At 42.0% G+C, this 13,640-nt stretch overlaps 1 protein-coding gene across 1 annotated transcript in view; it reads right to left on the bottom strand.

The window, feature by feature from the left end:
- Nucleotides 1-5,815, bottom strand: part of LOC109919611 (EF-hand calcium-binding domain-containing protein 4B-like) — a 29,614-nt gene extending 23,799 nt beyond the window's left edge. The window contains exon 1 of the mRNA XM_048606858.1: nucleotides 5,592-5,815. Coding sequence (XP_048462815.1) covers nucleotides 5,592-5,768 — 177 coding nt within the window. The 5' untranslated portion in view covers nucleotides 5,769-5,815. The remainder of the gene's footprint in view (nucleotides 1-5,591) is intronic.
- Nucleotides 5,816-13,640: the final 7,825 nt, after the last annotated feature.

Raw genomic sequence — 13,640 nt, 5'->3', positions numbered from 1 at the left:
TCCTTCACAGATGCTGCCAGACCTGCTGAGTTTTTCCAGCAGCTTTGTTTTTGTTCCTGCTTTACAGCATCCGCAGTTCTTTCGGTTTTTACACTCCAAACTTGTGCCTTGTGGATAAATGGCTTTGGCAATCGGAAGGTGAGTTACTCACTGCAGAATTGCCAACTGCAGACTGGTTCTTGTAGCTACAGTGTTTATTTGGCTGGTCAGAGCAGTTTCCAGTCAATGGTAACTCTTAGGACACTGACAGTGGAGGATTCAGCAATGACAATGCCCTTGAACAGAAAGTGGATTCTCTCTTATTAGAAGTGGTCATTGACTAGCACTTTTGTGCCATGAATGTTACTCATCACTTATCAGCTCAAACCTGAATGTTGTCCAGTTCTTGTTTTGAGAAAGTACAAACAAGTTGGAGTTGTGAATGATGCTGAACATTGTGCAACTATCAGTGAACACCAGAAACCATCCTCATTCTCACCTTATGTTGGAGGCCTGTCATAAAGCTACGGAGGATAGTTGGACCAAAGATATCGCTCTGAGAAACTCCCACAGTAATATCCTAGGGCTGAAAGGATTGACTTCTAACATGGTACATTGTTGCTGGTTATGACTCCAAACAGTGGAGAATTGTCCCCGGATACCCACTGACTCCAGTTTTATTAACATTTCCTGATGCCAAACATCCCAAATATTGTTAAATACAGTCACTTTTCCCTCCTGTTCTGACTGGATGGTACTAGGAGAAGCCAGACTGAACATCAACAAACAGACCATTGCTGAGGAACTGCTGCTTCATAGTATTGTCAGTAACACCTTCCACCACATGGCTGATGTTCCAGTTTAGGGTCGTTGGAAGGTTGCTGGCTAGATAGGGTTGGACCTTCTTTTAGGGCCAGAATATATCATAGAATCCCTAACGTGTGGAAGCAGGCCATTCAGCCCATCGATTCCACACCAACCCTCTAAAGAGAATCCTACCTAGACCCACCCCCCTACTCTATCCCTGTATCCCTGCATTTCCCATGGCTAATCTACCTAACTTGCACATCCCTGGACACTATGGGGAATTTAGCATGGCCAATCACCTAACCTGTGCATCTTTGGACTATGGGAGGTAACCAGGGCACCTAGAGGAAACCTACATAGACACATGGAGAATTTGCAAACTCCACACATACAGTTGCCCAAGGATGAAACTGAACCCTGGTCCCTGGCGCTGTGAGGCAACAGTGCTAACCACTGAGCCACCGCACCACTTGGGCAGTGGATATCTGGTTGGATTTTCCACTTTGTCAGGTAAATGCCAGTGTTGTACTGGGCCAGCTGGGCTACGGGGTGGCACAAGGATAGACCATGCCATGTCCTGACACGCTCAGCCATTCTGCTATAATCACACGGAATGAATTGAATTGGTTCATGATGGTAACAGTGATGGTGAGTACCTCAGAAGGAAGCCAAGTTGGACTATCTACTTTGCACATCTGGCAGTGAAGTTTGGAATGTAGGTGGGTGGAGGACTGCGGAGTAGAGGAAGGCCACAGAGTGGAGATGAGGTGCAGACAGAGTAGAGAGAGGTAGAATAGGGAGGCAGAGTGTGAGGGGCAAGGCTGGGGTGGTAGAGTGAAGGGGGCAGAGGACCTGAGACTCTGAGTGAAGTGCGTCCGTGGTTTTATTCCATTGTGATGAAAATACCAAGTGCACAAGGGGAAGGCTTCATTTTCTGAGGGGAAGCCCTTCAAAGGGCAACAGCATCACACAGACACCTTTACAGTACCGGGGACAGACAGCAGTGGGCACGACATGATGTACGTGAACCTTAGGCATTAACCGGCCATGCGGAATAGAAATGCTCGTCCCAAGCACTCCTGACCACACCATGCAGCATCAGGAATCTGTCAGTAATGGCTGTGATACACAAGTAATGCTTTGCAGTCTGGAAAGTTATACACCAGTTGCAAAAGTAGCAAGCTCTTTCTATGTTCCCTTAGCCTGCCCATGGTTCAGGAGCTGCTCATATGACAATTTGGGTTTTTAAACCTCATGGAGCACCGTGGATGACGAGCCTCTGTACCTTCATTCTGGTAGTTGTAGCTAGACAGATACTTAGAGTCATAGAGCTGTACAGCATGGAAACAGACCCTTCAGTCCAACTCATCAATGCCAACCAGATATTCCAAGTTTATCTAATCCCATTTGTCAGCATTTCACCCATATCCTTCTCAACCCTTCCTATTCATATACCCATCCAGATGCCTTTTAAATGTTGGAATTGTATCCACCTCCACCACTTCCTCTGGCAGTTCATTCCATACATGCACCACCCTCTGTGAAAAACTTGCCCCTTTAGGTCCCTTTTAAATCTTTCCCCTCTCACCTTAAACTTATGCCTTCTAGTTTTGGACTCCCCACCCCAGGGAAAAGACATTGACTATTCACCCTATCCATGTCTCTCATGGTTTTATCAACCTCTGTAAGGTCACCCCTCACCCTCCGACGCTCCAGGGAAAATAGCCCCAGCCTATTCAGCCTCTCCTTATAGGTCAAACCCTCCACCCCTGGCAATGTCCTTGTAAATCTTTTCTGAACTCTTTCAAATTTAACAACATCTTTCCTGTAGCAAGGAGATGAGAACTGCACACAGTATTCTAAAAGTGGTCTAACCAATGTCCTACACAGCCCCTACATGACCTCCCAACTCCTATACTCAGTACACTGACCAATAAAGGCAAGCATACCAAACGCCTTCTTCACTATCCTGTCCAACTGCAACTCCACTTTCAAGGAACTATGCACCTGCACTGCAAAGTCTCTTTGTTCAGCTTCACTCCCCCATTAAGTGTATAAGTCCTGCCTTGAATTGACTTTCCAAAATGTAGCACCTCACATTTATCGAAATTAAACTCCATCTGTCACTCCTCAGCCCATAGGCCCATCTGATCAAAATCACATTGTACTCCGAGATAACCTTCTTCACTGTCCACCATACCTCCAGTTTTGGTGTCATCTGCAAACTTACTAGCCATTCCTCCTATATTCACACCCAATCATTTAGATAAATGACAGGAAGCAGTGGACCCGGCACTTGCACACACAGCTGATGATAAGTGAACAGACATTTACAAATATGAGAACATATTTGCAATGAAGTATTACCTGTGCCATCTATTTGCCCTCAGAAGGTTTTCTTTCTTTACCTCTTACTGTGCCTCAAAGTAGCGCCAAGGGTCTGCAGCTCAGGTGGGGGGAGTCTGGTCTACATTGGAGCCCATTGGCTTTGGAGCTTAGTCACATGACCCTGGGGGTCAGACATGGGGAGGATGTCCTGCCAGAGGCAGGTGCACTCTACCAGTTTCAACCCCACAGTGTTAAGGCTGGCAGACATGGCGGAGGTGAAAATCCCTGGAGTGTTTCTGAGGCCTGTGTGTGGTTCCTCTTCCACCTGGGTGCCTATTAGCACTGCTGTGTCTCCTTATGATGAAGGGCTACTTCGGGGACAAGGTCTACCCCATAACCCCTGCAGTCCGCTACCCCACAACCCCGCCTTCCAATGCCATGCCTTTGGGGCTGAAAAATAGTGGCCAGAGCAAGGGGTTTCTGATCTGTGTAGATATCCAGGAGACGCCGAGTGCACTGGACCTGGCTTCCTGAGCCAGCTGCCAACCTGTCTGTAAAGAGAGCCGGACACGAGCATTCCAGAAGCTTTTGTTGTAGTCATTATGCTTCTGTGTCTCGGGTTGGCACTGCCCTCAACAATCCTGTTCCTGTGTATATAGAATAAGGTCTTCAGGCCCACATCATGGAGTTCTCTGCGGCCTGGGATGAAACAGATGCCTAGTCTCTGGCTATGCTCTGAAAGCCAGCATCCTGCTGTGTTTCTTCTTTGATAGCTGCAGAGACATGACAGTGATTGCTCTGGACTCGAACCTGCCAAACTACCCATTGCAGTGTCAGTAACTGAGCTGAAGGAGGGTGCAGTCGGCGGCCTTGCCAGTACATCCTTTGTAGGTATCCATGGTTTCTTCCTCATCATAACTTGTTCATACTTCTGTAGCCACAGAGACAGAGAGAGACAGACAGACACACACACACAGAGACACACACACAGAGACACGGAGAGTGAGAGACAGAGGGAAGAGAGAGAGGGGGACTCGGAGAGGGAGCAAGAGAGAGAGGGAGAAAGAGAAGCAGAGAGAGAGAAACAGAGAGAGAGAGAGAAACAGAGAGTGAGAGAGAAACAGAGAGAGAGAGAAAGGAAACAAAGTAAACAACAGTAAATATGGCTTCCACTTTATAAGGTTAGAGATTTTTTTCCCCTTTGATTGGAAGAAATGCCTATAGTTTGGAAAAAGCCTGTGGGTTTCATTTTGGCAAATTTGCAGAAGTCTTGACTGAAGCTGGATATATAAAACAGTTGCTCCTAAAGAAGTCAGATAGTTTAGAACTGTTAAGAAATAGATTACATCAGTGTAAGGAGTTTAGTCCAGTCCAGGAGTATTTGGTTAAAATCCTGAAGGGTTTATTTGAAGCTGAGAAACGTTCAGTTGTATGAAGGTTCAAGGGAGAGGCTATCAGATTCTTTGGAATGGGAATCTCTGTTACATTAACCCCTATGTATCACAGAGTACGAAATTCTCTTTTGGCTTGAGCAATGCTGATAAAATACAATCCCATTAAACACCATCTGTTTTGCAATCTTTAAACTTGTGTGATATGTAAATAGTTTCATTAAAATTTATCCTCTTCTTTTGCATAATTGTCTTCTATTTCATTATTAAGACCACATCTGCAGCATTGAGTGTTTGTGTTTCAATAAAAACAGTGCTTCATTAAAACCAAAAATAAAACTAAATATGATCTATCAAACCAGATTGTTGTCTGGGTTCTGAATTATCCGGTGATATCATCATCCAGAATTATAACAACCTCATTGCATCACATTAACCTCATTGACCCTTTCTGGTACCTCTTCAAAAATCTTCAACATTTTAGTCAAACTAATATTTCTCTTTAGAAATCCATATTGGCCTTTCCTAAACAACCAATCTCTTTCCAGGTGACTACTAGTTCTATCCCAAATAGAATTTCTTTCAATCTCAACTACAACAAATGAAAGCCATAATAATAAATTTAAGTCATATGTTATTATGTTTATTCATTTCAAGTACAAAAACCAACAGGTACTTGACCACGATCATCAGATGTACAGCATTGTATTTACTGTTGGAGAACAGGATAAAGGGCACATACCAGAAAGCTTTCAACACCATTATCCATTTTTGATCATACCTAGTGCTGTATGCTTTTACATACAGTTTAAAGAACCTTGATATATTGACTAAACACAGTGTAGAACACTATAAATTTCACTTATCTGAAATTAAGGACTCTGCAGACCAAATGCAAGTTGTGAAATTGTAAAATATCCCTAACTATATTCAACTGCTGCTTCCTTTTTCTCAGCAATTTCCAATTTATTATTTTGATCCTGTAGCTCAAACTGGGGCGACTGTCTACTTTGGGCAAGGGATACTTTCAGAACAGCAAATTTAGGAACAGCGACCAACCTGTAAAGTACAGCTGCCTCCACTCACCGCTGTTTCAACGCCAATAGGTTGGCCTCTGGGAGAAAGTGGGGCGTCATCAAATTCTTCCTCTTCTGAGGTGTGCATTGGTAGTCCACCTACCCTGCAGTCTGCAGCCTCGTCTAGTGGGCTTTGGTGTTCTGTCAATGTTGGACTACACGGCTCTTCATCACCAGCAGTCCCCATGCCTGTGTCCTTGGAGATATATCGGCAGTTCTTCTTGCTGGGCTCCAATGTCACATCCTCTGCGGCGATGGGAGACTGATCTGCAGCAACAAGCTGTCTATGCAGAAGTCCATTTAGCACCGACACAGAAATGAATACAGCAAAATCAAACTGATAAGTCTGAGGATTAGTTCCAACCACACACAAAAAAAAGAACAGAAATATATTCCATGCAAGCACTTTAAAATAACAACAGTGCAAATTATAGGGTGACCAGATTCTCAAAACCCTGCAGCAGGAATCACTGGAAAGGCATGGGAACAGGGGCTCCATGATGGTTGACATATTAGTTGACCAATGTCAGGAGTCAGATGGAGGCCCAGCTGAAGGTGGGGGGTCACGTGATAACATTTCCCAGCCATAGTGGTCAACCCTACTCTGTTGATCATTTGAAAGAAGTCATCAGCATCGGAACTGTTGGTGCTATAAAGATTGTGGCAATTTTCTTGGAAATTCAACACGGTGATGCGGGAAAGAATGAATGATAGTCTTCCCTGCAGCACCCTGTTGAATCTCCAAGAACAGTCTAACAATCCTTTTTTGGTAACATGATACGATGTGTGTGTGCAAGAAGAAGGGTAAAATTTAACACAGATTTTTCCCGGTCACCTCACAGACCCAGTTTGTTTGTCCAAAGGAAGAGGGGAGAAGGTGAAAACTGGAATATTTGGACTAATTTTTTTCGGAAATGTTTGGGTATTCCAAGTCATTTAAATGAAAACCCTGATGTCTGGTCGCCCAACCAATTTAAAACATTTTCACCTGAACAATTATTTGCTAATGCCTGCTGTGTACATTTCTGTTTTACGAAGGCATATCCGAGGCTATGGGTGGTTTGACAGCGGTATTTTTCCCCAAAAGCCTGTGGAAAGCTGGAAATATTGTGGAAGTCAATAGATGTGAGCCCATTGCAACTTGTTTGAAAAACCAGCAGCTAAAATGGCCCAGGAGCAGGGAAAGTAGAAAACCAAACCTGATTCAATACTACAGTTACCTTTGGGAAAATTCACAGGTATATGTCAAATTACCTCACAGGACACCGAATTTAAATGTATTCATCTGTAATGACTCCTTGAAATTTTAGACAAGAGGTGAACTCATTTATTTTGAGTGAATTAATAACTCTCCATTGAAATAGCAAAGTGCAACATTCCAGAGCCAAGGGAAATATTGGTTACTTCCATATTCCAGCAGCTGAAAACTATATCCCAAAAAAACTCAAAATTCTGAAATGTGGTCCTTTGTAATCAGGTGTTTGATATTGTTGCTGATATTCAACCATTTTTAAAATGAAGTCAGAAATTCAATTGCGAGCAGGACACTGGGTCTGCATACGTGGATCTCAATTTCTTGTGCACTTTAGGAACAGCATAGGGAAGCAGTAGCACATTATGGGCTGGCTGGGTTTCCTTCCTTTCCTCCCCTGGTTTCCGAGTGTAAATCAGGTGGGTGGGGATGGGAAACAGACACATATTTTCCAATCCATCTCCAGTTTCTTTCAGGAAGGGAAGAGTTGACAATATACACATATATTTAAAAATTATGGAAATAGCAGAGGTGCACCGTCAACACATGCAAACCTTGGCAACATGCTGCACAAGAACACCTGCTTGGCCTCTGTTGCTATGGAGCGAGGGTGAGGACGATTAAAGTTTTGCATTTAGAAAGCCTCCGAACAGGCCTACCAGTCAGGACTCAAAAATGGAGTCAGAACTCCATTTCAGTTCCAGCTGGACTTGGTCAAGAGCCACATTGTAACCTCTGAGGTTGGAAGTCAGGAGAACATCCCTTCACTAGGTCAGAATCTGTGATAGAGATGCAGCAAAAATCTGAGAAAATTGAATATTTGAGCCATTGCATTTAAACCGATATTGCAGCTCAAGTTTTAAAATAACTTAAACATAAAATTTCAGGCATTTAAAATTGTTTATTTTTCTACAAGTTAAAATTAAGAGGCTAAAGCTAACAAATTACCACAAAATATTTTGAATTATACATCATGAAGATGTTGCATGGATATTTCTAACACTGAATTTCCTCAAGAATGAAGTTTCACGGTAATTTCCTCTGAATTTGCATTACACAGCAGAGGTTTAAGAGAGCGCATTCACTCCATGTGTGGTGGACAGGGAGTTTCCAGACAATTTAAACTTGGGAAACGCCAGAGAGGCAATACAGCGATGGGGAGGATAAATTCACACTGTTGTTTATTTTACAAATGAAACTTTTTTTCACCATGCACTCCACCTCATTTGCAAACTGAACTAGGGTACAATAACCACAAAAGCAAGTCAAGTCTTAGGTTTGATTCCTAGTGTACACAGGGTTAGCCGATAGATACCTGAATTAGCATCATAAATGATGAGGAAAGCTGCTACTTTTGTGGTCTTGGCTCAGTGTACCTGTGCAGACAGTAGCTATTTCTGAGCACTCTCCAGTGTAAGAATCAGGTTTGGCCATGTTACCAGGCTCAGCCAATATCGTGTTTTCTGTGATTCTACACACTGAGCACAAGTTACAATCCAATCAGTACCATGAGAATTTACTGGCTAAGGGAGACTTAATTGCTATTTTGGAATAAGGTAAAGACCCTTTTTAACATGCAAATCTGATGTCAAAGCAGAGCAGAGCCAAGCACTGAACAGGAACCAGATTTTCCACTTTTGTTTTGTAGTCAAGATAAAAAAAAATCCAGACCATAATTGTTTGGAAGGGAAGCAGAAAGAAATGTAGTTAATTCTGTTTGTAATTCAGAATAAAGGTATCCAGCAGTTGGTAACCCAACACACAGTACACCCAATCCATATTGTGGACAAATTGGATAATGCTTTAATATTTCAGTGACGCTGCATGAATGATTTTAAGAATTTGCCAGAAATCATCAAATTGCTCTGAATATCAAAGAGCCTCTGTGAGCTAAATAACTTTGCAGAATTGCCACATAACCTTCCAATGTCCAAAAGTTTAATGCTGGCATGAAGTTCTATCTTATACTAGTCGACTGGCACTTTAAGTTGTCTTAAGATCTTACTACTGATAGATATAAACCCTTATTTGGAAACTGAAGTCTTCTGAAAATCTCCAAAATCAGATAGATCTGATGAGATAGCTGCAGGATTACAGTAATCTCCTTCATTTTCTTAAACCTACATAAAAGCAACTCCATTCTACGAATGTGACATTCCTTAACCTTTCAGAGCCAGACTACCAATATAATGCTGTTAGTGCTTAACTTTGTGTAATTCTGTACCATGTTCCTAGACCCACCTAACGTGTTCGGAGTTATTCAAAATTAGTTTCATTTTTCACTGTATGGAAATCTTCACTTCATCTAGTCCGCCCTGGGTCTAAACCAAAGAGGCAATGGTAGTGTACTAACTGTGTCAAGAAGATTTTCAAGGCTTGACAAAGAATCACTTTGAAATATTAACCGCTGTTTTGAACTCATGTTGATGTACATTTGTAAAATTCACTGCTTTTCTTTCAAAGGATGGAGCAACTGAGAACTTGAGCAGATATGAGGCTGATCGAAGAAAGGTAGCGGGAAACAGGGCCTTGTTAAAAGATCCTGAAAGTCATGCCTAGCTAATCCTATTGAATTTGGAGATGTCATCAATGCAGTGGTTGGATTATTTCCTCAGGTGGGGATCTGGGAATGTCAGGGCATGATCTTAAAATTAGAGTTAGTCTATTTAGGAGAAAAATTCTCTAACCATCTCTTCACACAAGATGAAGAAGAATGTGGCATTTCTTCCTCCAGAGGCCGTGAATCTGAGGCAATAAGTGAAGTGGAGCAAGCTTACTGTTCCTCAAACTCAGTGTGCCCTGATCTTCTTAACAACTCCGCAATGCTGCATTCACATTCTCTCTCCCAGCTTCTCACAGGGCACTTGCTCCCACACATCACTTCCCCAAGTTTCCTCATGTCACCAAGGGTCATTTCACAACCGAGAAGATAAATGGGCAACTTACACTACAGCATGTACAATCACTCAGAAACAGCCTGTGGAGGCACCCAAGAACAATTTAGGGTCACAGGGTTCCAAAATGCCCTTCCCTCTGCATTTCTCCCTGACAGTGCTGTGGAGTTCTGGACCTTGCTCTGTTGTTTCACTGTGGGCATGGGCCTATATCCAAAAATTTCCATGTGCAACATAGTGGAGAGCATCAGTGCCAGATTAATGTCATACATTAAGCAAAGTGATTTCCTCGCTCCTGAAAAATTTGTAATATATTCACATGAAGGATGTTAAATGGTCTACAATTTTAACACCTTGGCTACATGAATTAGTGAGCACAAAGCCTTGCAGAAACAGCAATCCCACACATGGAAATGTTCAGGATGCAGGCAATTATATGAAGATCTCATGCAATACCATGGCTGAAGTAGCAGCAACTCTAGGAAACAAAAGTAACTCCATCAATACGGGACACAATTTATTGCATGCATTTGTATTTGCACTGGCACAGGTCTAACCGTTTGACTGGCTTGTCTTCCACCAGGTAATTCCCTATCACTGAACCTCTCTTCAACAGAGGCTTTTTGCTGGGAGAAGTCTGCAAGTGAAAATAAGTCCGGCACAATTAATCTGTGATGGCAAAAGAAATAACATTAAATATTCAATAAATTAATTGACAAACCAATAAACAAAACCATCCTCAGTGTCGTAAAGCTTCTCACTGCCTTTCTGCAGCAGGTCTATTCAACCAGTTCCCCCTTATTTTTCTTCGTACTGATCATTGCAGCAAGGTTGTGTGCCACCGGAAAAATTATTTAAAAAGGCTAAGAATGACACATAGCCTGGCATGAAGGGTCACTGATGCCCACAAATTGTTGGTCAGCAAGTGGTTTTGCCAATTTGAAATAAGAAAAAAATGAGGGGGAGGGAAGGTGATGGCCTACTGTAATAATCACTGGACTGTTAATCCGGAGACCCGTGTTCAAATCCCACCACGACAGATACTGAAATTTGAATTCATTAGAAAATCTGGAATTAAGAGTTTAACATTGACAGTGAATCCATTGTCGATTGTCCGAAAGGCCTATTTGGTTCACTAATGTCCTTTAGGGACAGAAATTGCCATCCTTACCTGGTCTGCCCTAGATGTGACTCCAAACCCACAGCAATGTGGTTGACTCTTAACTGCCCTCTGGACAATTAGGAATGGGCAATAAATATTGGCCTGGCCAGCGATGCCCTCATCCACGAATAAATTAAAAAGAAGAGAGAAGGGCATAAATCTGGTCAAAGTGTATCTGAGTGCCCTGCTTACAAAATGCCATTCTTTTGCTGGTCGTTATAAAGTTATAGAACATTTTAAACAACTGGAGGGACACGGAGAGAAAATGCTTGCAACTTTCCCAGTGTCAGTGACACTGCTCCTTCTTCAAACGGTTGCCCACAAATGGACAAATTTCCTACTCATGAGATATGTTACACTGAACTTTAATTCAGTCTCTATGCCACGACAGATAAAAATATGGGAGGAAGATCCCAGACCAGACTTTGGCAGGATGAAGCTGAGGATTTGAAAAAGTAAACCTTAAAGAAAGGGAATGAGAGAATCCTGTGCCTCAGTAATGCCTTCAGTGGAGCTCACAGATTGGTGGTGGAGCTTTATACAATTCCAATCCACACCCTTCATTTCCCCATCGCAGTAAAATAAACAGGAGGACTGCGGAGACTAAGAAAGACATGGTGACCAGTGACTGCAAAGATTTAATGCTGGTCTTTTCAAGTGGATGAACAGCTGCAGGCCAGCTGTTTACACCAGTTTAAACCAGACATTTTATTCAGTGTTAGGTCATGTAGATTCCAATATTATCAGTGCATTCAGCACAGGAGCTGGGAGGTCATGTTGTGGCTGTATGGGACATTGGTTAGGCCACTTTTGGAATACGGTGTGAAATTCTGGTCTCCCTGCTATAAGAAGGATGTTGTGAAACTTAAAAGGGTTCAGAAAAGATGGTTGCCAGGGATTGGAGGGTTTGAGCTATAGTGAGAAGCTGAATAGGCTGGGGCTATTTTCCCTGGAGCGTCGGAGACTGAGGAGTGACCTTATAGAGGTTTATAAAATCATGAGGGGTATGGATAGGGTGAATAGACAGGATGTTTTCCCTGGGGTGGGGGAGTCCAAAACTAGAGGGCATAGGTTTACGGCAAGAGGGGAAAGATTTAAAAGGCACCTAAGGGGCAACTTTTTCACACAGAGAGTGGTGCGTGTATGGAATGAGCTGCCAGAGGAAGTGCTGGAGGCTGGTAGATTAACAACATTGTCAAAGCATCTGGATGGGTATACGAATAGGAAGGGTTTAGAGGAATTATGGGCCAAATGCTGACAAATGGGACTAGATTAACTTAGGATGTCTGGTTAGCATGGACAGTTGGACTGAGGGTCTGTTTCCGTGCTGTACAGCTCTATGACTCTAAGTAGATCTGGATAGTTCGAGTCGACATTTGTTGGGGGAAGAAAAGTGTCTCTGAGCAAGGTTCACCAAATGTTAACAGCAATGACAGAACAAAAGTATAATGAGAGAATCTCTTAACTATTGCCTCAATGTTAAACTGGCAAATATGTGGAGGAAACACTCTTTGACTGAGAACAGTACATGGATTTAAAAGAATAAGATAATTCATTCACAGTACTGGGTAGAACGTGTAAAGAAACACAAAAATCAGAGCAAAATTGATCCAATGTTGGTAAACAGCTGTTTTAAAAAAAAAAGTGATGAGTAAAGAGTTTGGGTTTGATTTGGCTATTTCAAAAGCAAGGCATTAGTGGATATAATAACAAAATATTGCACATTCTGGAAATCTGAAATACAAACAGGAAATTTTGAAAATACTCAAAAAACATTCGTGGAAGGAGAAACTGAATTAATGCTTCAGGCTGATGAGCCAATGCGTTAAAAAGTACCAGCTTGTTTTAACCAGTTCGTGCTAAAACACCTAAAGGCAGAGAGAGTAAAAACATCAAGTTTATTTGCACCCTATTCAAATTTAATTTGTCTCCCTAACATTCAATGATCATCCCCAACATAATGTCTTCACGTTGAATTCTCTGGGAAATATGTGCACCTTGTTTTTAGGCAATATGCCGTTTATAACAATTACTTAGATTCCCTTTGACAATTCAGTCAAGCCTGTCTATTACCCTATTAATCATCCGAATCCCATATCAGCACGTAACACGTTTCCGTTACATTGCACAGTTAATGGGTCTGATTTTCAATCTTTCAAATTCCACTCACTGGTGCACAATATTAAAATCAGGCCTAATGTTCTGACTTTACACAACCTTGGAGTACTGTTCCTGTTGCAAGTACAGTTTGGAAAAAAATGGCTGTGAGCTACACATAGTTAATTCTAGCCGTTAGTCTAAATGGCAAGAACACAGACAAGACCATGAGCACAATGTTAGAAAATTACCCCTTGATTGTAAGTGGATGCCGTTCCATAACTTATTAAGTTGGCCGTTATTTCATGGATGAACTGATTTTTGAAAAATGATTCTTTAAAGCATTTCTCTCATTTAATACCTTAGCTGGCGGAATCTTGCCTAACACTCGTGGAAGTTCCTATTCTACTACATCAGAGGTGATATACAAATGCAATTTGTCAGTCAGTATGTTGTTGGAAACATCTCAATCCTTTATAGTACCACATGAAAGCTGTGCTACAAATGTTGCAAATTAAAACAAATATTGCAAAGTTTGTTGACATCATAAAACTTTATTATCAAAAGACCAGTGTGTTGGGGATTCCCTCAAATAATCTTATACATAGCAGCATTCATTTATAAATCCTTTATCAAAATATTTACATGTTATGT

This window comes from Rhincodon typus, chromosome 17 (genome assembly GCF_021869965.1).
Source record: "Rhincodon typus isolate 14 chromosome 17, sRhiTyp1.1, whole genome shotgun sequence".
NCBI lineage: Eukaryota > Metazoa > Chordata > Chondrichthyes > Orectolobiformes > Rhincodontidae > Rhincodon > Rhincodon typus.
This window is presented reverse-complemented; position numbering and strand designations above follow the sequence as displayed.